General features: G+C 43.8%; 1 protein-coding gene across 5 annotated transcripts in view; it reads left to right on the plus strand.

The window, feature by feature from the left end:
* ATP6V0A4 (ATPase H+ transporting V0 subunit a4) overlaps nt 1–23,994 on the plus strand; it is a 96,466-nt gene that overhangs the window by 40,818 nt on the left and 31,654 nt on the right. For 3 of the 5 annotated variants that reach the window (XM_070369201.1, XM_070369203.1, XM_070369204.1), the window contains exons 3-10: nt 8,992–9,125; nt 10,950–11,028; nt 11,315–11,409; nt 15,872–15,997; nt 16,893–16,987; nt 18,160–18,286; nt 20,924–21,006; nt 21,891–21,984. In XM_070369201.1, coding sequence (XP_070225302.1) covers nt 9,009–9,125; nt 10,950–11,028; nt 11,315–11,409; nt 15,872–15,997; nt 16,893–16,987; nt 18,160–18,286; nt 20,924–21,006; nt 21,891–21,984 — 816 coding nt within the window. In that variant the 5' untranslated portion in view covers nt 8,992–9,008. Of the gene's footprint in view, nt 1–5,254; nt 5,374–7,222; nt 7,377–8,991; nt 9,126–10,949; nt 11,029–11,314; nt 11,410–15,871; nt 15,998–16,892; nt 16,988–18,159; nt 18,287–20,923; nt 21,007–21,890; nt 21,985–23,994 lie in introns of those variants that run through there. The other 2 variants (XM_070369202.1, XM_070369205.1) reach the window with 2 other exon arrangements.

Here is a 23,994-nt window from a genome sequence, read left to right on the forward strand (position 1 = left end):
GCACGTCAAATAATTGCTTTTCTTCTTTATGCCGTAGAAGTGTTTTATGTCTGCTTTCCATTCTGTCACACAGGATATTAAAAATAAAAAAAATGTCCTCTTTGGCCTGGACCACTGCTCCAGTCTCATATTTTTTCCTCCTCTTCAATCCACCCTGTCATTAGAAAAATACTTTCAAAGCTTCACACCTATCTAGGCCTTCTTGTTGCTCTCGGGACAAAGACACCATCTGTTTTTAAATTATTATTTATTTCTTTGGCTGCACCAGGTATGCAGGGTCTTTGTTCTTCGTTAGAGCGTGTGGGATCTAGTTCCCTGACCAGGGATCAAACCTGGGCCCCTGCACTTGGAGTCTTGGCCCCTGGACTACCAGGGAAGTCCCAAAGACACCTTCTTTAACACGGATCCTGAATTTCCTTGTCCTTCCCAGTCCCCCAGCCTCATCTCACAGGCCTCCTTCTTTCTCCCTACACTGTTTATTCTGCCTTCTCTCCCCAAGAATGCCTTCCCTGAGTCGAGGCTGGGTCTGGCTATGCAGCTCAGACCGCGTGTACCCTCCTTCAGGGTGTTCATCCCAGTATATGGCATGTTGGTCCCTGTCGTTATTAGATGATTTGATGACTGAGGTGAGAGTGTCTCAGCTCTGGAGCCATCGTTTGGTTCAAGTCCTTTCTTTACCACTTACTAGCTGAGTGACCTTGAATAGATCCCCTCTCTCTGCCTCAGTTTCTGAATCTGTAGAACAAACAATCAAGAAATAGGGATCCTAATCTTACCTATTTCTTAGGGTTCTGTCTTAAATTAGCCCATGGGAAGCACCATCTGTGTGTTAGCCATTGACATTAATTAGGATTGCTGTGTCCGACTCTCCCGGGCTCCGCAGGAGCAGAATTGTTTCGCCTGCTTTATTCTAAGCATCTAGTACCTTCCCTGGCACATTTTCTTTTATTGCCATTAAAACTTTGATTTTAATTGTTTAACTGTCTTCATATTAATAAATGGATGCAAATTTTGAAAATCAAGTAATAGGAAGGATTTATTTAAAAAAAATGCTAAAGTCTCCTACTCCATCTACAGTTTGTTCTATAGGAACGACTTCTTTTTTAAAGATTTTTTTTTTTTTTAATGTGGACCATTTTTAAAGTCTTTATCAAATTTGTAACACTTTTGCTTCTGCTTTATGTTTTGGTTTTTTGACTGAGAGACATGTGGGATCTTCCTTGACTAGGGATCAAACCCACACCTCCTACATTGGAAGGTGGAATCTTAACCACTGGACCAGCTGGGAAGTCACCCTAAGAGCTACTTTTGACTTTTTTCTTCTTGTGTTTACCTTCAGAATGTTCGAACAATATGCTCACATTGCTATTCTTGATTTATCTGTGTTAGACATCATCTATTGACTTGTATGCAGTTGTCCCTCTTAATCCCAGGTTTCACTTTCTGTGGTTTCAGTTGCCCTCAGTCAACCGTGATTTGAAAAAATAAATAGTCCCTAGGTTTTCAGTTGTGCACTGTTCTGAGTCGTGTCATAAACTCTTGTGCCATCCTGCCTTCATCCTTCTAGGATATGAATCTTTCCTTTGCCCAGCCTGTCACTTGGTAGCCCACTTGGTTGGTTATCAGATTGGCTGTCAGGGTATCAGAGTGCTTATGTTCTTGAAACCCTTATTTTACTGAGTCATGGCCGCAAAGCACAAGAGTAGTGATCCTGGAAAGTTCCTCCCAGTGGGTGGTTATAGACGAGGAAACAGTATTTGTGAGGAATGGACAGGACAAAGATTTGGGGTGTCCAACTAGGGACAACTCTAGACAGCGTTTGGGCTTGGGGCAGTAAATTAAAGAAGTCACAAGGTTTGCCTGAGCTTTCTGAGTTCCCTGGCTTTGATGATAAGGGTGTCCTTCTCCAGAGGCAGGGAGAGAGAGTACCTTTCACATAAGAGACTTATTTCCTGCTTGCAGGGAGACTGGCTGGGGGTGTGTGTCAAAGTGCCCCACTTGAGTTGACTTTCTTAAGTAACTTTAATTCAACAGAGTGCCAGTTGCTCAGTCATGTTTGACTCTTTTCGACCCTGAGGACTGTAGTCTGCCAGGCTCCCCTGTCCATGGAATTCTCCAGGCAAGAATACTGGAGTGGCTTGCCATTCCATTCTCCAGGGGATCTTCCTGACCCAAGGATTGAACCCAGGTCTCCTGTGTTGCAGGCGGGTTCTTTACTGTCTGAACCACCAACATGCTATTGAGGTACAACTTGGGGTGACCTACCCTGGGCCCCAGCTGCACCCTGGCTGGGAGGAGCAGAGAAGTGCTTGGCCAATCAGGTGACCTCCACGTCCCAGTGGAGGGGTGGCATCATTACCAATTGGCAGAGGTGAATGTTCTGATTGTCTCATCTGACAGTATCCCAACACAGGTTAACAGGAATGCCTTGTTACTACAGGTGGGCGGGGAGTCCCGGCGCCCCACTTAGTCTTCTCTGACACTACCCTGGGGGTGTGGCTTTGGTGTAACTGCGTAAGGGAAGAAGTCTAGGCATGGTGGCCTGCAGCCACAGTTTTTTTCTGGGATGTTTGGCTGGGTTAGAGTGATCCTATCTCAAAGTCTTTCTGGCTATCCTGCCCCCTTCCTGTTCCTTTGGCTAGAGAGAGCAGGCTTTGGAAATTTTTTCTTTTTTTGTCTGCATATCTTGCTGGATTCCGCAGCACTGCATCTAGAATATACGAGGCAGAAGAAAACCCAGAGGACACACCCCAGCCTTGTTCCTCAGACCAGGAGGTCCTTAGATAGTCTGTCTTTTCTGTACCTTTTAGAGCCTTCTAATATTTATTGTATATATAATGTTCAGGGTTTTTACTTTTTCTTCTTGATAGTAAAACTACTTCTACTCTATCCTTCCAGAAGCATTAGTCAAAGTAATATTTTAAAACTGTTAATCTAGGAATTTCCCTAGAGGTTCAGTGGTTAAGACTCCTCACTCTTAATGCAGAGGATATAGGTTCGATCCCTGGTTGGGGAACTAAGTTGCCGCATGCCACACGGCAAGGCCAAAAAAAAGAAAAAAAATGAATCAAGTAATGTCACTCCCCTGCTTCAAATTTCCCAAAGGGCTTCCCGGTGTGTTTAGAATAAAATCCAACTTTCTTATTGGCCCATCAGCTCTCACGTGGCTTGGCCCTTGCCTCCACCTGACACACCTCATATGACCTCTCCCCACTCCTCCCATGTTCCAGCCACACTGGTCTCCTTTCTGTTCTTGAATATGGTGAGCCTTTTTAGACCATAAGACAATATCATGCAGTGGATGTAAACCACTGTGTCAAATGACCTGTCACGAGCGACTGTGTGACCTTGGGCAAATGACTTAGCTTCTTTGTGCCTCCATTTCCTCATGTGTAACATGAGAATAAGAACACTGCCGTAGGGTTACTAAGAAAATTGAATGGGCTAATACAGGTAAAGTATCTAATTGTGTTCTACAGCCATGAAAACAATGGCAAGAACTCAGTAGATATACTAGCTATTGTGATGAAGTCGATCTCCAATGTCACACCCCTGCTCTCACATCCAGGTTCCCGCTGCCTAGAATACCCTTCCAGCAGCTTCTTTTTGCAAAACCAGCCCATTAAAAAATCTTTCACACCTCAGCTCAAATGCTATCTCCTCTTAAATGAGAGAGATCTTCCCTGACCATCTATCTAAAATAATCTCTCTTCATTTCTCTAAAGCCTACTTTCTATAATTACAGTCTTTGTAATCTGCAATATCTTGCTAACTTATTACTTATTTACTGTTTGTCTCCTTGCATCTGGACATAAGCTTCATGAGGGCAGGGCCTTGTCTCTCATCTACTGCTCTATCCTTGAGCCCAGAACAGGAGGGCATAATCCGTTCTGTTCTGTTGCTCAGTCATGTCTGACTCTTTGCAACCCCATGGACTGCAGCATGCCAGGCTTCCCTGTCCATCACCAACTTCTGGAGCCTGCTCAATCTCATGTCCATCAAGTCGGCGATGCCATCCAACCATCTCATCTTCTGTTGGCCCCTTCTCCTGCCTTCAGTCTTTCTCAGCATCAGGGTCTTTTCCATTGAGTCACTTCTTCATATCAGGCAGCCAAAGTATTGGAGTTTAAGCTGCAGCATCAGCCCTTTCAGTGACTATTCAGGACTGATTTCCTTTAGGATAGACTGGTTGGATCTCCTTGCAGTCTTGAGGGACTCTTAAGAGTCTTCTTCAACACCACAGTTCAAAAGTATCCATTCTTCGGCACTCAGCTTTCTTTATGGTCCAACTCTCACATCTGTAATTGACTACTGGAAAAACCACAGCTTTGACTAGACGGACCTTTGTCAACACATAACAGACTCTCAAAAATACTGAATGGATGAAAGAATTTGGGTCTTTTACAAGTAGGTACTTACTACAAACAATGCTACAATAGACATGATTGTAATTAAATTTTGATTTGTATCCTTAGATTATTTTTTTAGGATGAACTTCTGAGAGTTCTGAGATTCCTGGGTCAAAGGACAAGCATACTCCCATTCAGACAGATTGCGCCAATTTAGAGTCCTGCCAGTGTCATACAGGCATGCTGGCCTTCTGCACCTTTAATTTGGGGCTCTAGGAGAAAAAAATAGCAAACCTGAAAATAATCTCTCCTTCCTATATTTCCACACGCTAAATAAATATCTAAGATCCTATTTTATTTTATAGATTAGGACACTGAGAGTGAAGTGAAAGTGATAGTCATTCAGTCATGTCTGACTCTTTGTGACCTGATGGGCTGTAACTTGCCAGGCTCCTCTGTCCAAGGGCTTCTCCAGACAAGAATACTGGAGAGGGTTGCCATGCCCTCCTCCAGGGGATTTTCCCTACCCACGGATCAGAACTCATGTTTCTTATCTCTCTTATGTAGGCAGGTGGGTTCTTTACCACCAGTGCCACCTAGGACGCTGAGACCCTGGGATTAAATAGCTTCCCCAAGGTCACATGTGGTCAAAGGCAGAGATGGGGTCCTGACCCAGGCAGTTTGGATCTCAACTCTGCTCTTAACCATCAAGATGTACTTTTTTCTGTGTTTGCTTCTCTGTAATTCCTGAGCACCAGGACCTTTGAGAACTACTGTTCCACCCACTGACCAAAAGATATAGCACTCAGAGTTGGGGTGAAGAGCAGAAAGGAAGTGGGGAGGAGAAGTGAGAAAGAAGAGGGAGGCACCGACTGAGGTGGGGGCTTCTCTTGCCTTGGTCTGGAGCTTATCTGATGGCAGAGGCAGAGTCAACACTGGTAATGCCTTTGTTAGTTTTCAGTTCTGAGCTTCCTGCCTTGGTTTGCCAATCCTGTTTTCAGCCTTGGAAGCTAGCTTTACCCAGGTGAGTCTGGACTCTTGAATGGGTCTGCCGGGTTGAGATGGATGGGTGTAGCCAAGCTCTGCTTCTTAAGAAGCCCAAGCGGTACCTTTCCTCCAGGGCTCTCAGAGGCCCTGACTCTACTGTCCTGGGTGCAAAACAGCTGCTTCTTAGCTGATTGTTTGCAAATTGCATTCACCCTTCTCTGTTTCCTCCCAATGAAAGCTAGATTTTCACCCTGTGTTCTCAAAGGCAATGGTTCTTATTTGGTCATACACAAAAATCATCTAAAAGGCTTACTAAAAAGGCAAATTTCGGACAATCTGGGAAATTGAACACTGATTGGATATTTGATATTAAGAAATTATTACTGAATTTTAGCATGTGACCATTGTATTGTGTGTGTGTGTATAACATATACAGAGAAGAATCCTTATCTTTTGTACCTTTTGAATATTTTGGTATTCACATATTTTGAAAGAAAAATATGATGTATACGATTAGCTTCAAAATAGCCCAGAGTGGGTAGGAGAAATGGGTAGGTATTAGAGGATACAAAATTCAACAACTGTTGCTGCTGAGTGGTGTGTACATGGGGCGGTGGTTCTTTATACTATTTCTTTATTTGTGAAGATGCTTTAATTTATCCATAATAAAGTGTAAAAAATCCAAACGGTACCCTCCTTATTCCAGGGTACATTTTACAGGCATCCAGCATGGCTGTGGGGGGATCTACTCACCTCACCTGGAGAAAAGACTCTACAAAGGGAACTCAGGTGGCTCCTGCAGAGAAACCTCATTGAATCACCCCTCATGGCTCTCCCAGATAAACGGGAAAGAGCAGTCCTCAGTGAGGAAAGGGTGCGTCACTCAGCTGGCCTGTGTCAACTCACCTGGGCCACAATAAAGCTGAATTTTAGCTGTAGTGTATATATTTAGATGGGTTTGTATAGTCTCCTTTTGAAGTATTTTGTAAATTAATTGTTGGTAGGGTAGTGAGTGTGATGTGTTTTTTCTTTTTTTCCCTTTGGTTTTCCAAAACTATTTTTTAATGTTATCTCTCCAGCGATAAGAAGTGTTTTAATACGGTGTAATAGATTTTCGGAGAAGGCAATGGCAAACCACTCCAGTACTCTTGCCTGGAAAAATCCCATGGATGGAGGAGTCTGGTAGGCTGCAGTCCATGGGGTCGCGAAAAGTCGGACACGACTGAGTGACTTCCCTTCCACTTTTCACTTTCATGCATTGGAGAAGGAAATGGCAACCCACTCCAGTGTTCTTGCCTGGAGACTCCCAGGGACGGGGGTGCCTGATGGGCTGCCGTCTGTGGGGTCGCACAGAGTCGGACACGACTAAAGTGACTTAGCAGCAGCGGCAATAGATATTTGGCTCAGCTGATAAAGAATCCGCCTGCAATGCGGGAGACCTGGGCTCGATCCCTGGGTTGGGAAGATGCCCTGGGTTGGGAAGATGACCTGGAGAAGGGAAAGGCTACCCACTCCAGTATTCTGGCCTCGAGAATCCCATGGATAGTCCATGGGGTCGCAAAGAGTCGGATACGACTGAGCGACTTTCACTTCACTTCAACAGATATTAAAACACAGGAAGGTTAGCTCTAGGGCTCTTCTGAGGCCTCAAGTCGGCTCTTCCCAATCCCTCCCCTCACTAGGGGGTAAGTGTCTTCCTTAGAGAAGTAAGGCTCTGACCCCGGTGGGGCCCCAAGGTCGTGGCCGAGGGCACAGGTTGGGCGGGGGGAGGGGGGGTGTGTGAGCAGGGCCGGCCGGCGGGGCAGGTTCGTCCTCGCCTGGGACAGGCCGGTGTTGATACAACACAGCCCGCCTCGGGCTCTGCGAGCGCCGGAGGAGGAGAAGCGGCGGGAGGGGCTCGGCGGTCGCTAGGGGAGTCGCCAGCGGAGTCCGCGGCCCGGGCTGGTCCCATCCGCCCGCCGCTCGCTAGCCCTACCCTCCCGGCCCCGCCAAGGAAGCCGCGGGAGTCCCGCGCCCAGGACCGGCTCGGACAAAGCTGGGGTAGGAAGGGAGGGTCTCTGTCTTGTCCTCTTGGGTCTGCAGGAAGCTCATGTCTTCTTCTGTGTCTTTTCTATGAAAACTTTGCCTTGCTTGCTAGAACCGGCCGTGTGAAAAATTCATTCATCTGGGTGTCAGCAGGCACAAATGGAATACCAGAGTCTTCATTCGGGAGGGTCGGAGGAGATTTTTGCTTCTAGTCAGTAAATCCGGAAATGTTTTTTGAGCCTCTTCTTTGGGATTGAGCTAGACTGGTGATGGAGTGAAAAACAGTTCTGATCTCATGGGCTTTTCTGGCTAGTGGGCAGAACAGACAGGAAGCAAGTAATTGCAGATGATTAATTGCAGTATTCGATTATATTCTGGGAGGGCTTCCCAGGTGCCTCAGTGGTAAAGAATCTACCTGCCTGTGCTGGAGACACAGGTTTGATCCCTAGGTTGGGAAGATCCCCCGGAGAAGGAAATGGCAACCCACTCCAGTATTCTTGTCTGGGAAACCGCATGGACAGAGGAACCTGGTGGGCTACAGTTTGTGGCGTGGCAAAGAGTCAGACCTGACTTAGCCACTAAGCAACATATTCTAGGAGCACAAAGAAGGGGGCTTAGTTCGCTCTGAGTGTTGGGGATCGGGAGAGGTGTATGGAAGAAGAGGATTCTTACCCAAGAGGGAGAAATGACAGGTGTATGTGGGGTATGGGGGATGCAGGGTGGGGAGGAAGGGGTTTAGGTTCTAAATCTTGGGAAAGCCTGAACAAAGGTTCTCAGAGAAATTCGGGGAAACGGGAAGGGAGGGCCGAGGCCAGATGATGCACACAGCCCTTCCTTGGCTACATCAAGGGTTTTAGAATTTAATCTGTGGGAAAAATGGGACAATGGAAGGATTAAAACAGGGGGGATAAACCCAGTGTTTGCAAATAGTAGATTATACATTATAAAATTATAAGGAAAAGGGACTCCTTCTGGGATATGTGATGGTTCTTCCAAAATGTTAGGATCTGAGGAAGACAGTTTGATTTGGCAGCAGTAGGGCAATCTGGAGGGTCTTGGGTCAGAGTGGGTTCTAGGTGAGTATCCTTTTTCCTTATAGAGGACATACAGATTTATTTCATTCATGCTAACTGCACAGAGTTCTGTCTGTTGTATCAGTTTAATCTTTCCCCTGTTGATGGATATCTAGGTTAGGTCCATTTATTATAATTAGTAAATACAGTGTTGTCAGAAACATCCTTGTGAGTCCATTTTCCCTTACATTTCCGAGTTTATCTGGGTGAAGAGCAGTGGAAATCTTGTGTCATGGGTATGAATAACATAAAGTTTGGCGGATACTGACAAATTGCTCTCTAAAAAAAGCTATACCAAAAAAATGCTCTACAAATGTACACTTCAAGTATCAAGTGTCTGAAAATGCCTGCTTCCTCACACCTTCTCCAAATGTGAGTTAATTAATCATATTTTTAAATCTTTTGCCAATCTGATAGGTGGTGAAAAGTAGTACCTTGTTGTTTATTGTTTATGTTTTTAAATTTAGGAAAGATTCCTGTTGCACTTTTTTCTTCTGTTGGATTTTAATATAACTCAGTGACACATTTTTTACCTCAAATATCTTTGTGTCCCGCAGACCAAGGTTGGGCCAACATGGCGTCCATATTCCGAAGTGAGGAAATGTGTTTGTCACAGCTCTTTCTCCAGGTGGAGGCTGCATACTGCTGTGTAGCTGAGCTTGGAGAGCTTGGATTGGTTCAGTTCAAAGATGTAAGTACTTCATTCATAGGAGACCAAAAGAAGGTGGAGTTTCCACTTCTTGGTGGTGAATAAAGGTCAGGGAGAAGCGCCCTGGGCTGGAGTAATGGAATTCAGTGGTTCTTGTTCTTCTGGCTAGAATTTGTGATAACATTGGTCAACTGACTTGCAAACATTTCTCCCTTCCTCCTTATGTGTCACCTCTATAGGGATGTTTTGAAACTGTAATATAATAAAAAAGATGACATTGTACTTTATTTCCTATGTACCTCTTCAAGACATTTGATATAACCAGTGGGCACATGGATTGCCAATCTTATTATGAGGGCAAAGAACAGTGCTTCCAGACCAGTTAGTTTGAGGAAAAAGTATCTTGGGAGTCCACAGTCTCTTGAGGGTGATATTCTCCAGCTAGACTGTATTTCCCACCCCCGCCACCCCCAGTTTTATTGAGATAATTGACCTATAACACTGTATAGGTTTAAGGTGTATGGCATAATGACTTGACTTACATCATAAGACTCTTACAATTTACTGTCTTAACAACTTTCACATATAATGTACAACAGTGTTCATCATATTTATCATGTACATTATATCCCTAGTACGTATTTATCTACTAACTTATCTAATTATCTAATAATTTATCTCATAACTAGATAAAATTATTTCTGTAATTATCTAATAATAATTTATTTATCTAATAAAAGGAAGTTTGTACCTTTTGACGGTCTTCATCCAATTTCTCTGTTACCTCAACTCCCACCTCTGGTAATCACAAATCTGATCTTTTTTTCTATGAGTTTGTTTGATTTTGAAGTATGATTGACCTACAACACTGGTAGTTCCTAGCACACCACAATACCAGGATATCAGTATTTCTATACATTTCAAATGATCACCATAATAAGTCTGTTTACCGTCTGTCACCATGCTGCTGCTGCTGCTTCTGCTGCTGCTGCTGCTAAGTCGCTTCAGTCGTGTCCGACTCTGTGCGACCCCATAGACGGCAGCCCACCAGGCCTCTCGTCCCTGGGATTCTCCAGGCAAGAACACTGGAGTGGGTTGCCATTTCCTCCTCCAATGCATGAAAGTGAAAAGTAAAAGGGAAGTCGCTCAGTCTTGTCCGACTCTTTATGACCCCATGGACTGCAGCCCACCAGGCTCCTCTGTCCATGGGATTTTCCAGGCAAGAGTACTGGAGTGGGGTGCCATTGCCTTCTCCGGTCTGTCACCATAGGACTGTCTTAAGTAAATCGGGGTATCATTTCCCAGAGGCAGTTGAGGTCCTCGCCAAAAGCTTTTGAATTCAATTTAGAAAATGGGACTCACTAATTCCACTCATTTTCCCACTAAGGTCCGGTCAAAACTAAGACCTTCAGAGAAGGATCATGTCTTTGCAGCCCTAGTTCCAACTCAGGACCTGACATGGGGTAGCTCCTTAATAACACTTATTGGGCTGAGCTGAGGGGTCACCAGCACAAAAGGATGCTGTCTTTTTCTTGAAGACCAGGATCCACTGCTTGGAGCTGTGCTATATTCAAGGTCCTATTGTATTCATGACTCCATTGAGGAATTCAAAGCAATTTGGATAGTAAGTGCAGCTAAAACTTAAGAAAAGTTTACAGGGGCCAGAGTTTGTGGCATTTGGGGAACTGAGGGTAAGAATATCAAGGTATATTTTGACTGGAACTCTCCTGTCTTGTTCATGCAAGTATCTAGTCCTAAGATGATTCCAGCAACATTCTGCAGCATTAATAATTAATAATAGCCAAAGAGAATACGTTGCCAGCGGTTGCTACTAACGTGTGCCTTGTGGCTTTCCTCTCCCTCTAGTTAAATGTGAAAGAGAGCCGCTTACAGAGGAAATTTGTGAATGAAGTCAGAAGGTGTGAATCATTGGAGAGAATCCTGCGTAAGCCAGTTTTCTGCTTGCAGTTTGAATGTGCACTGGTAGGGAGGGAGATGGTTTGCAGGGGTGATGTCCTGCAATCTGCCTCTATGTATGATACTGCTACTCTAGGTTGAGACAGACCTGGTTGGGGGCAGAGGAGGCTAGAGATGGGGGCCAGGTTCTGTGGCAGGTGCCAGGGCAATTCAGGCAGCTGAGCTGGGAAACGCATCAGTCCCACTTGGCCCCATTGCTTAGGTGTGAGAAAACACTCTCACCTTGCGCTGTCTGGTGGGGTTTCATCCTTCAGGTTTTCTGGAAGATCAGATGCAAGATGAGATTGAGATTCAGGTGCCTGAGAAGTCCCCGCTGACCCCTCTCCCACGGGAAATGATCATCCTGGAGGTAGGTTCTTTCTGACTTAACAGAGTACTGTGTCGAAGCCTGTCTCCTGTGAACCCTGCAAGCCTCTCATGGTCCTCTACCCCATTGCTGAAGGCATGGGGGTGGGTTTATGTGGTGGTCCACTTTTCAGTGTTACTCCCCCAGGAAAAGCCCCCCAGTTTTTAAAGTGCAGTTTTTAGTCACTCTTGCACCTTTTGGTGGCCATGTGTGTTGTTTCCATGTCTTGGCTATTGTAAACAATTCTGCGATGAGCAGGGGGATGCCCGTTTCTTTTCCAGTTATGATTTCCTTTCCTTTGGATAAATATACCCAGAAGTACAGTTGTGGGATCCAGTGGTTTGCTTCTGAATTGTCTGTCTCATGCATTGGGTCCACTCTGGATTGAGGCATCCCCTCAGATTGGATTCTGAGGTCAAGTGGGAGAAGGTAGCAGTTTTCTTTGGCTAAGGCCTTTGTGGCTGGAGGACCCCTCCCTCTTTCTCTCCCTTCTCTGTCAATTTGCTTTTGTAAAACACTGAGTATCTGCTGTGCACAAGGCACCTTGGTGAAACATGGCCTTGCCTCTGGGAGCTTTGAGAGCAGGCTGTGGGGCGAGGGGAGAGGGTGAGCCAGGGGGAGAGGATGTCAAAAGGTTACTGTTGTTCAGTTGCTAAGTTGTGTCTGACTCTTTGCGACCCCATGAACTGCAGCATGCCAGGCTTCCCTGTCCTTTACTGTCTCCCAGAATTTGCTCAGACTCATGTCCACTGAGTTGGCGATGCCAATCCAATTATCTCATCCTCTGTCACCCTCTTCTTTTGCCTTCAGTCTTTCCTGGCATCCAGGGTCTTTTCCAATGAACTGGCTCTTGGCTTCAGGTAGCCAAAGTATTGAGGCTTTAGCTTCAGCATCAGTCCTTCCAATGAATATTCTTTAGGGTTCTTCAGTCCTTTAGGATTGACTGGTTGGATCTCCTTGCAGTCCAAGGGACTCTCAAAAGTCTTCTCCAGCACCACAGTTCAAAAGCATCAATTCTTTGGTGCTCAGCCTTCTTTATGGTCCAGCTCTCATATCTGTACATGACTATTGGGAAAACCATAGCTTTTGACTGTATGGCCCTTTGTCGGCAAAGTGACGTCTCTGCTTTTTAATATACTGTCTAGGTTTGTCACAGTTTGCCTTCCAAGAAGCAGCATCTTTTAATTTCTTGGCTGTAGTCACCATCCACACAGATTTTGGAGCCCAAGAAAAGAAAATCATTTACCACTTCCACTTTTCCCCGCTCTGTTTGCCTTGAAGGGACCTTGCCTGATGGGACCAGATGCCATGATCTTAATTTTTTGAATGCTGAATTTTATGCCAGGTTTTTCACTCTCTTCCTCTTCACTTTCATCAGGAGGCTCCTTAGTTTCTCTTCACATTCTGCCATTAGTGTGGTATTATCTGCATATCTGAGGTTCTTGATATTTCTCTAGGCAATCTTTTTTTTTTTTTTTCACTTTTCAATGTTTTTTTATTGTTTGACAGGCATTTACAACGTTCCATTCATAGACCTAAAAACATAAAAATAGACCTTCTTTCAGCTTATAAAAGAAATATATAAGAACTTTTGACATAGACACATCATGACCTTATGTACAAGAGACAGTGGCACCCTCTCCAAGCACCAGACTTTCCAGCATTTTCAGACAAACTCATTGCACTGGGACTGGTCAGTGGGACTATTAGAAGCCTCCACTTCAGTTTTCCACAATCTGGGCAATCTTGATTTCAGCTTGTGATTTATCCAGCCAGGCATTTCACATGTTGTCAAAAGATGGGCAGATCCAAATCCTGGAAGGCCCTATTGATCTTCATTTAAAAAAAAAAAAAAAAAAAAAAGGACTTTTTATCCTCAAAAGAGAAAGAGCTCACTAAGAGAGGTGAACAGGTATGGAAGAGCTTCATTGATTGAGCCTTATCTCTGGCTGGGTTTTCTCATGTGATTTTTTTGTTTTCTTTTAAGATAATTTAAAATTCTTGAAATTGTTGGAGCCACCAGTAGCATAAATCTAGATTCTCTAACGGAGTCATGAGACTGACAAGACTGGCAACTCTGCTTGAATATATTTTGGATCTGGTCATATTAAAATCTGGATATTTGAGGAGAAGGTTTTAATCCATACAGATAGGATTTCCATAAGATCATCTCCAGTTTCAGTCTTTCCCCTGGTGTTCTAGCACCAGCCTTGTTAGTTACCAGCTCCACTCCTGCCTCCATCCCCCTCACCTTCCTAAACACCTACACCTGTTCTTGTGAACTGTGAGCTAGCTTAATGGCTCATGTTCTCATCATAATCTTTTTATAGATTCTTTTCCAGATTCTTTTCCCTTCTAGGTTATTGTGTGCATGCCCAGTCGCTCAGTTGTGTCCAACTCTGTGACCCCTTGGACTGTATCGCTCTACTATGTCACTTCCCTGCTTGAGAGTGTTGATGATGTCCTTCTTGCCTGAGTCAGGTCCATCCTGGCCAGCAGAATCTGCTCTCCTTGGCCCTGTCCTACCTCTCAAGTCCTACAGGCTCCTTGGGCTGGTTCCTTGATTGTATACTACTCTTAACACCTTGTTGAGGATCCCAAAGAGCTTTATTTAGGAGGGTTATGTTTATTGGAGAAGGAAATGGCAACCCACTCCAGTACTCTTGCCTGGAGAATCCCATGGACGGAGGAGCCTGGTAGGCTACAGTCCACAGGGTCGCAAAGAGTCGGACATGACTGAGCGACTTCACTTCACTTCATGTTTATTGATACTTACTGCTGGAGAAGACTCTTGAGAGTCCCTTGGATTGCAAGGAGATCAAACTAGTCAATCCTAAGGGAAATCCACCCTGAATATTCACTGGAAGGACTGGTGCTGAAGCTCCAATACTTTGACCACCTGATGCGAAAAGCTGACTCATTGGAAAAGACCCTGATGCTAGGAAAGATTGAAGGCAGAAGGGGATGATTCAATGGACATGAGTTTGAGTGAACTCTGGGAAATAGTGAAGGATAGGGAAGCCTGGTGTGCTGCAGTCCACGGGGTTGCAAAGAGTTGGACAAAACTGAGCAACCGAACAACAACAACTGTATTAGGAACTAAAACTGAAAAAAGTAAAATATTTATTAATTCATTAAAAATAATATCTCATTACATGTTAACATTTTTAATTAAAAATAATTGTATTTTCAAAGAAAAAACTTTAGTGAAGAGTGATGTTGTTAGCAAATTTATATGTTTGACTTAATAGAAGATGGACTTCGTGTGCTTTGAATCTGTTGTGATATGTTCTTATTGAAGTATATGAAGAGAATTTAGTCTTGAAAAATAGGTAGTTGGGAAAGGGAGGAGTGTTTTAATAGTCTTTTAAAATAACTGTGGATATTCTTTGATATTACATTAAACTTTGACAAGCATAGGGACATTTGCTTTTGTTAAACAGGTAACAAGTATTTTTGTTTCCAAGTTTACATAAGAGATGCAGGTTCAGTCTCTGGGTTGGGAAGATCCCCTGGAAGAGGAAATGGCAACCCATTCCAGTGTTCTTGCTTGGAGAATCCCATGGACAGAGGAGCCTAGTGAGCTACAGTCCATGGGGTGGCAAAGAGTTGGACGTGACTGAATGTCTGAGTACTAAAATAACCAGTGTTAATTTGAAAACAAATATACTTGTTACCTGTTTAACAAAAGCAAAAATCCCCTTGCTGATATGTGACTTGCCGGAATCCCTTGACTTCTCATGTAGCTCATTTTCCTTCCCAGAGTGTTTTCTGGTCCTCCCCATTTGATAAGGGAACTCCTGAGAGTGTATGACCATGGCTGGACTTGTTCAGTTACTGAGTTATGTCTGACTATTTGCAACCCCATGGACTGCAGCATGCCAGGCTTGCCTGTCCTTCACCATTTCCCAGAGTTTGCTCAAACTCAACATCCATTGAATTGGTGATGCCATCCAACCATTTCATCCTCTGTTGTCCCCTTCTCCTCCTGCCTTCTATCTTTCCCAGTATCAGAGTCTTTTCCAATGAGTCGGCTCTTCGCATCAGGTGGCTGAAGTACTGAGCTTCAGGTTCAGCCTCAGTCCTTCCAATGAATATTCAGGGTTGATTTTCTTTAGGATTGACTGGTTTGATCTCCTTGCAGTCCAAGGAACTCTCAAAAGCCTTCTCCAGCACCACAATTTGAAAGCATCAATTCTTCGGTGCTCAGCCTTCTTTATGGTGCATCTCTCACATCCATACATGACTATTGAAAAAGCCATAGCTTTGACTATACAGGTCTTTGTCAGCAAAGTGATGTCTGTACTTTCAGCTCTACAGTCTTGTTGAGTTTGACTGAACAGGCCTCTCAACTTCAAGCTACGTTGTGATGCTCTGCATACTTGATATTATTTGTTGTGGTTAATGTACAGTAAATGTCATAGTGCTTTCTGCCTGGCTTACTTTCTTTTTTCCTCCTGCAAAGACTGCTCTAGAAAAACTGGAAGGAGAGCTTCAGGAAGCCAATCAGAACTATCAGGCTTTGAAGAAAAACTTCCTAGAACTGACGGAATTCAAACATCTCCTGAAGAAAACCCAGGACTTCTTTGAGGTTGTAATTTGGGCACTGTGTATTCAAGGGCCCTTTTCTCTAGAACCTCAAATTTCTATTTTGACAACTGGTTGGTTTGGAATATGAGTAAATTGTGATGTTTCTGTTGTCTGGCTGGGCTGTGGGTGGTGAGGGTTAGGGTGGCATGTGGCATTGGTTGAAATGAATGCAAAAATATTATCAGATCAAATCAATCACTCAGTCGTGTCTGACTTTTTGTGACCCTATGAATCGCAGCATTCCAGGCCTCCCTGTCCATCACCAACACCCGGAGTTCACCCAGACTCATGTCCATCGAGTCAGTGATGCCATCCAGCCATCTCATCCTCTGTCGTCCCCTTCTCCTCTTGCCCCCTATCCCTCCCAGCATCAGAGTCTTTTCCAATGAGTCAACTCTTCGCATGAGGTGGCCAAAGTACTGGAGTTTCAGCTTCAGCATCATTCCCTCCAAAGAAATCCCAGGGCTGATCTCCTTCAGAATGGACTGGTTGGATCTCCTTGCAGTCCAAGGGACTCTCAAGAGTCTTCTCCAACACCACAGTTCAAAAGCATCGATTCTTCGGTGCTCAGCCTTAAGGAGCTCACTAATAAAGTACGTGGCCCAAATGGCCCAGAGAGAAATGGAAGTCAGAAAAAAGCACAACAATTAGTTTGAGCAGATTTGGGATTTTGGTACGAAGAGACCTTGTTTTAAATACACAGTTAAAAAAAAAAAATACACAGTTACATCTTTATTTGAAACAGAAAACTAAATTAGGTTTAAGCATCAGGTCTTCTGAATTCTATTTGTAGAAAATTGAGTAATTATGTAAAAGCAGATGAAGTCATGCAATGTGGGTGCTTTTAAGATAGTCTAAGTACATTTAAATGAAAATAGTGATTCTTTGACTTTCAGACAGAAGCCAACTTAGCAGATGATTTCTTTGTAGAAGACACTTCCGGTCTCCTGGAGTTGAGACCTACGCCTGCGTACATCAGTGGAAAGCTGGGGTCAGTGAAATTCCTGCTCTGAAAGTTATATGTAGTTGGGTCCCTGGTCTGCATGCTCAGTGCCTGGCATGTGGTAGATTTCCCTGACTGTTTGAGTGAATGAATGAATGGACAAATCATGACTGACAAGAGGACAGTTTCACACGATTATAGGCCTCCATCCAGTAAAAAACCCAAGTTTAACCTTATCTGGTTGGTGGAGGTGTAGGTAGTGTTATCTTTTTAATGGTGAGACTGACATTCTTGAGTCTGAAGAGTGCCACATTTGTATTGTCTCCACGTGGGAAGGATATAGTGAAAATTGTTTAGGTAGGGTTTCTCGACTGTCCCTGGAGGGCTATGGGATACATGTTTGTTTTTTTTTTTTTTTTTGCTTTGTCTCTAAAATACTGTTTTGATAATAGATTTGGAGTGTGAAGTTTGAAGTGTAATTAGCAATGTGGTAGTTGGGCAGTCACGTCTTCCACAAGTAGAAGTAATAGAGTATGATAATACCCACCAAAACGTGTGATGATTCAAAATGGTGGGATTTCATTTACTGTTGAAGTAAAATTGAGAGTGAGTTTTGGAATTCTAGTTCTTTATTCAGCAGATACTGCTATTTGAGCACTAGACATTGAATTTGGAAAGGAAAGGAAACTATGTATTGAAAATATTTAATCAGAAGGTAATACTGGGTAACATATATTTACAATAATGGGCCAATGAAAGTAACCATTTTAAGTTAATGTGAAAAGTTTGAGTTAGAAACTTATCTAGATACCTAGATGATTGTATAAGTAGAGATGTATAGACAGCAATACATACATTTCAGTCTTAGTACATTATTTGTATAAATGCATAGAGACCATTGTTGAGCAGATTGAATACTTGCTTCTTTTAGCTGCAATGATATAATGAATGGTCTGTCATATTGTTAATTGCAAATAAGTGAACGTATAGTATTGGGATGATTAAGGACACGTGGACATGTCAAAGGAAACAGGAGGTCAGAGGGGAGTTGGGGTTCATTGGGACTGGGATCCAGAGTGCTAAGCAGGGCCATGTCCTTCCTTCCTGCTTAGAGGGCAGTGGGCTTCTACCTTCTGTCTGCTTATCTTCACATCCCATGGGGTCTTCTGCCTGTACCCACTCCCTGTGCCTCAGTAATATCTCCTCTTCTGACTGCCCAGGTTCACAGCCGGTGTGGTCAACCGGGAGAGGATGGCTTCCTTTGAGAGGCTGCTGTGGCGAATTTGCCGAGGAAACATCTACGTAAAGTTCAGTGAGATGGACACAGTTCTGGAAGATCCCGTTACAGTGGGTATCTCAGGCTGCGGAAAACATTCTCATAAGTTTCCTGTAGCCCCACCAGAGGGGTTTGCCCTGCCAGGGGGCTTTTGTTCTCTCAAATCCTGAGTCTTTAGCTCTATGAAGTTAATATCTACTTCCTTTTTTTCTCCTTTCTTTTCTTTTTTCTTCCCCATCCCTCCTTTTTCAAAAATACCTATGAAAGGTCAGTTCCAGGACTGAGTCTTGTTAGCACCTCATAAGTGGTCATTCCTCCAAATGACTTAACTGGACAAGTTCCTGGAAACTTTGCTGTACTGGTGCCACATAGGTCGGCAGCTGTGTCTTCATCACAAAGCCCTGATAACTAATGTAGGTCAGTGTGCTCCAAGCTCCAGGGTGCTCTTGAGCAGAAGATGTTGTTCAGTGTGGATTCTGATTCATTGCGTCTGTGGTGGTGCCCAGGAGCCTGCATTGTTAACCAGCTTGCAGTTGGTTCCTGGTCGTCAGCAGACCATACGTTTGGAATGAAGATTTTGAGGGTCTCCTTCACTGAGTGCCACATGTTACTGCTACTAGTTTTGTAGGATTTGCTTCTTCCACCCTTCTGGTTAGTATTTAAATCCACTTTTTAATTCCAAGAAGCTTGCTTTATTTCTAAAAATAAATCATAATCTAGTGTAAAAAATAGAGGCTAAAAATGGAATTTTAAGCTTTATTTCATGGAAAACAACTTCATAGAAAATAAGAAAAAAGTTTGTTTTTAAAAAATACAAAAATTCAGCATTTTCATGTCTTTATTTTTATTTTTTTCTTGTGCTCTTTTTCTGTAATCCATAGCTATAGGCAGGTATGATTTAATATGGTTGTAGTTAAAACCTGGAAATCTTTTTTTTGCCTTCTGTTGATTTTATATAATATAAATGCCCTCCTGTATTACAGTGTGTCCTATAAATATTAATATTTTAAAATGTGACATTGAATCAGTACTTTTCATAATCGTATTTTGACATTCTGTAGTCCTGGTGGTAAAGAGAGTATTTATAAAGTAAGATGACTTTAGCCTATGACTTTGAAGGTCACTGAGCAGATGGTGTGTGGTCAGAATAGATTCCTGGGTCTGGTGAATCCAGAGACAAGAAGATCTTAAGAGATTCAGCAAAGGACCGTGGGTGGGAGTGGTGCTCCATGGGTGAGGGAACCTTTGGAAATAATGTAAAGCAGGCGGCTCCCCGAATCCTAAAATATCCCTTTCCTGCTCCCATGAGCAGCTACCAAAGAGACAATTCATTTTGATATTTTCAGTTGGTATCTAATGTCTCCATTGAGTTGATGTGACATTCATTATCTGATTTTAGACACTTAATTTCCAATTTTTCTCCAGAATATAGACACTATGATAAGCATCATCATGCATGTGAATTTTTGTTTACTTCTGAACTAGTTCCATGATATGAATTCAAGGAAATAGGATTGCTGGCTTAAAGGGTGTGGGCATTTTCATGACCCTTGATATGTCCTGACAAGAAGCTTTTCAGTGGAGTCATACCTGATTCCAAAGATACCTGAGACGTAAGTCATGTGTAATGAGTGTGTAGGATTTGTTATCACTTTTCCAACAACGGGTTTCATAATTTTACCTTCACTCCCCACCCCAAACTAAATAAGAGTAAAAAAGTGCATTTCTTTGCTTACAGTTAAGGTTGAACATTTCCATATATGCTTGTGAAATACCTATTTTCCTTTTCTTATGAAATGTTAGACTTGGACTTTAAAAATGCATTTAATTAGTGTTCCTTTGGGCATACAGTGAGTATGTAAGTCAAACATTAGACCCGGCTCTTCGTTGTTATTGTTCAGTTACTTAGTCATCTCCGACTCTTTGAGACCCCATGAGCTGCCACACAGCAGGCCTCCCTGTCCTTCACTGTCTCCTGGAGTTTGCTCAAACTCAGGTCTCTTGAGTCAGTGATGCCATCCAACCATCATCCTCTGCTGCCTCCTCCTTTTGCTTTCAATCTTTCCCAGCATCAGGGTCTTTTCCAATGAGTCGGCTCTTCACATCAGGTGGCCAAAGTATTGGAGCTTCAGCATCAGTCCTTCCAATGAATATTCAGGGTTGATTTCCCTTAGGATTGACTGATTTGGTCTTGTTGTCCAAGGGACCCTTAAGAGTCTTCTCCAACACCACAGTTCAAAAGCATCAATTCTTTGGTGCTCAGCCTTCTTTCTGGTCCAGCTCTCATATCCCTGCATGACTGCTGGCTCTGTCTTTGTTAAATGTCAAATACCATTCGTCCCTAAAGTATAAATGTTGTTTATGAGTTACCTTTGGTGAGCTAGGTCAGCTACTTTTACTTTAAGGCTTGCATATCCTGGTTCCTTCTCTTCTGTGTGTTTTGTTGTTTATTAACACATCTCTTAAACACAGGGCTCAGAGCTGAATACAAGGTTCGGCTGTGATCCCTCTTGTGTAGCAGACAGCGATGTTGTCCCTCTGAGGCTGTATCAGCCTGCCTGAGGGCTCCACCCAGCCTGCCTCCGTGGCCTTGCCCTCAATCATAATATTACAAACTTGAATCAACTGGGAGAAGTTGAAGTTTTCCAATTTTAAATTTAGAAAAAATAAATTCTAAACACATGCATTTTACTGTTCTGATTTTCCAGAGAGAAGAAATTAAAAAGAATATATTCATCATATTTTATCAAGGAGAACAGCTCAGGGAGAAAATCAAGAAGGTCTGTGATGGGTAAGCGACTATTAAAGGTTCTTTTCATCAGCTATTTGGATCAGGATTAGTTCAGGGTCTATGCAATAAATCCAAATAAACTTTCCTGGTTGCTCAGTGGTAATGAATTCTCCTGCCAGTGCAGGAGACATGGGTTCAATTCCTGGATGGGGAAGATCCCCTGGAGAAGGGAATGGCAACCCTCTCTGGTATTCTTGTCTGGGAATTCCCATGGACAGAGAAGCCTGGCAGGCTGTAGTCCAGGGGGTCACAGAGAGTTGGACATAACTTAGCAATTGAACAACAGCAAGGCTCGAGTAGGGCTTCTTTGAGGTTGCTTAAGGTTTTTGAATAACTTTCCCACGTTTGATAATAGTGCTAAAAAGGCAACTGCTTTTTAGTAACTGGGGATAGAAACAGAGAGATCTTGATGTGTAAAATTTAAAAGGTCGAAAAAGACGTTTCAGTTGATTCCTTCTCACCCCTTTATCAGCTGCTAAACAACAAGCAAACTGCATGCTTAGTCGTTTCTGAGGTTACTGAATCATCTTATGTGCAGGCCCTTAGAAGCAGAAATTCAGTAGAGAAAAGACACCAAAACAGTAAGTTCTGGGGAGAAGACAAGACTAGTCAAGCTTGCAGTCGTTTTTATACACCAGCTGGTGGGTTTTGTGGTTTGAATGGAGCCCATTCATATAATAGAACCACAGGTTTAATTCAGATGGTGTGAGCCATGTGTTGGGAACCGTAGGCCGAGATCCAGTGTCTGGCTGCTCGCTAGATGGTTACTGTGGGGGAAGGTGGTCATCTAACCAAAGTGGACAAAGGATGGGTTAGTAGAAAAGGATGTGCCTATGCTTCTTGGCAATCACCCACGTGTGTCCTATGGAATGTTTGAAACACAGGTATCGAGCCACTGTATACCCCTGCCCAGAGCTGGCGTTGGAGCGCAGAGAGATGCTGCAGGGCGTCAACATGAGGCTGGAAGATTTACTCACCGTGAGTGAGGCATTCAGGCGTGTGACATAAACACCTGCCATTTCCTATGAGTCCTGTCTCCCAGGGCGCTTGCTCCAAGGTTGGCTGGAATGTCTGCTATGCTCGACTCGCTGTTGCTGCAGAAGGCTTCTTAATTAGTAGATGGATGGCATTCACTAAGCTCGTGATGATTCTGCTTGTCAGGGATGCTTTGCTGGGGCTTAGAGTTAACCACGGCCCTGGTCAGCCTTCAGTTCCCCACCCCAGGCTGATAGAAGGAACCTTTTATTGCCAGACTGGCCTAGGCCGCCTCTATGATATAACTCACTAGCCAATGAAGGCGAACAGCCAGTCTTGCTGATTTTTTTTCTGCACGGAATTGCCCGGTTGTGTGAGCCAAGCAATTAATTCTGTCAAGGCAGCGAGTCAAGTTTCACATATGAACACGCCCCCAGTTCATATCCTCATACTGAATCTGTTGTCACCTAGGATGGCTCTCAAAACATAGGACTTTTCTTCAATAATAGTAATAAGCTTTGTGAGTGATCCCTGAAAGCTGCTGGCCTATATCAAATGGTATATTCCAGATCAGCTCTGTCCAGTAGGTGGTGGCGGAAATGTTATATAGCATGTGAGTCCAGTGTCATAGCCGTGAGCCACGTGTCACCCCTGAGCATTTGAAATGTGGCTGGGGGAGTGGATTTTTATTTGTATTTAATGTGGCTGCTGTCTGATCAGCACAAATCTAGATACTTGATGAGTATCTTTAGAAATTCGATGTGTGTGTGTTCATCTTCCCAGAAAAAGCAGTGTTTGATTTTCTAATCCTCTCTCTTCCCTCTTTGTCACGTCAGGGAGACTCTTTCCCTGAAGCAATTACCCTTGAAGTCCTTTCCCCAAATACTTTGCCAGGTTTTATGAAAACTGCATGAGGAGGGACTTCTCTGGTGGTTCAGGGGTTGAGACTCTGTGCTTCCTCTGCAGGGAACTCGGGTTCGATCCCTGGTTAGGGAACAAGATCCTGCATGCCCGATGGAATGGCCAAAACAAAACAAAAGTCTCATGAGGAGGATGAAAGTTAGGCTAGACTTACACTTAGGTTTCAGATGTCTTGGGTAGCCCTGTGTAATGGCTACTGAAAGTGTTACTGGGTTGTATCATCAGAACAAAAACTGGTTCCATTTAAACAAATCCTATGTGGGCCAGATCACCTATCATTCCTTCATTCATTAATTCACTTGTCATTTATTGGAGAGGTTTAGTATGTAAGGCATTTCAACAGATGTATGTTTCCTTTGGCTGATGTAACAAATTACGGCAAACTGGGTGGCTTAAAATAACCACATTTATTCTCCCACAGTTCTGTCTTGAGAAGTCTGAGATCAAGGTGCCAGCAGAGCCAGGCTTCCTCTGAAGGCACTAGGAAAGGATCCTTGCTTGCCTGTTTTGCTATAGTTCGCATGTATATATCACCCCAAAATTTGAATGTTAAAAACCTGATGACTGGGACTTTCCTGGTGGTCCAGTGGTTAAGAATCTGCCTTCCAGTGCAGGGGACATGGGTTGAATCCCTGGTCCAGGAACTGAGATACCACATGCTGGGGCAAGCAAGCCCATGCACCACAACTACTGAGCCCATGCCCCCTACAGCCCGTGCCCCCTACAGCCCGTGCTCCCTACAGCCCGTGCTCCCTACAGTCCGTGCTCCCTACAGCCCGTGCTCCCTACAGCCTGTGCTCCCTAACAAGAGAGTAGCCCCTGCTTGCCACAACTAGAGAGAGCCCGAGTGCAGCAATAAAAAGCCTGTGTGCTACGACGAAGGCCCAGTGCAGCAAAAAAGAAAAAAAGGCAACAAAACCCCACAAAAACCTAATGCCCTGGATGATGGTATTGGGAGATGGGGCCTTTGGGAGGTGATTAGTTCATGAGATTGGGGTTCTCCTGCATGCGATTAATGCCCCTTTAAAAAGAACCTTAGAGAGCTGGCTTGCCCTTCTGCCATGTTGGGTTAGAATTTGAAGTCTGCAGCCG

Source organism: Bos mutus, chromosome 4 (genome assembly GCF_027580195.1).
Source record: "Bos mutus isolate GX-2022 chromosome 4, NWIPB_WYAK_1.1, whole genome shotgun sequence".
NCBI classification, from domain to species: domain Eukaryota; kingdom Metazoa; phylum Chordata; class Mammalia; order Artiodactyla; family Bovidae; genus Bos; species Bos mutus.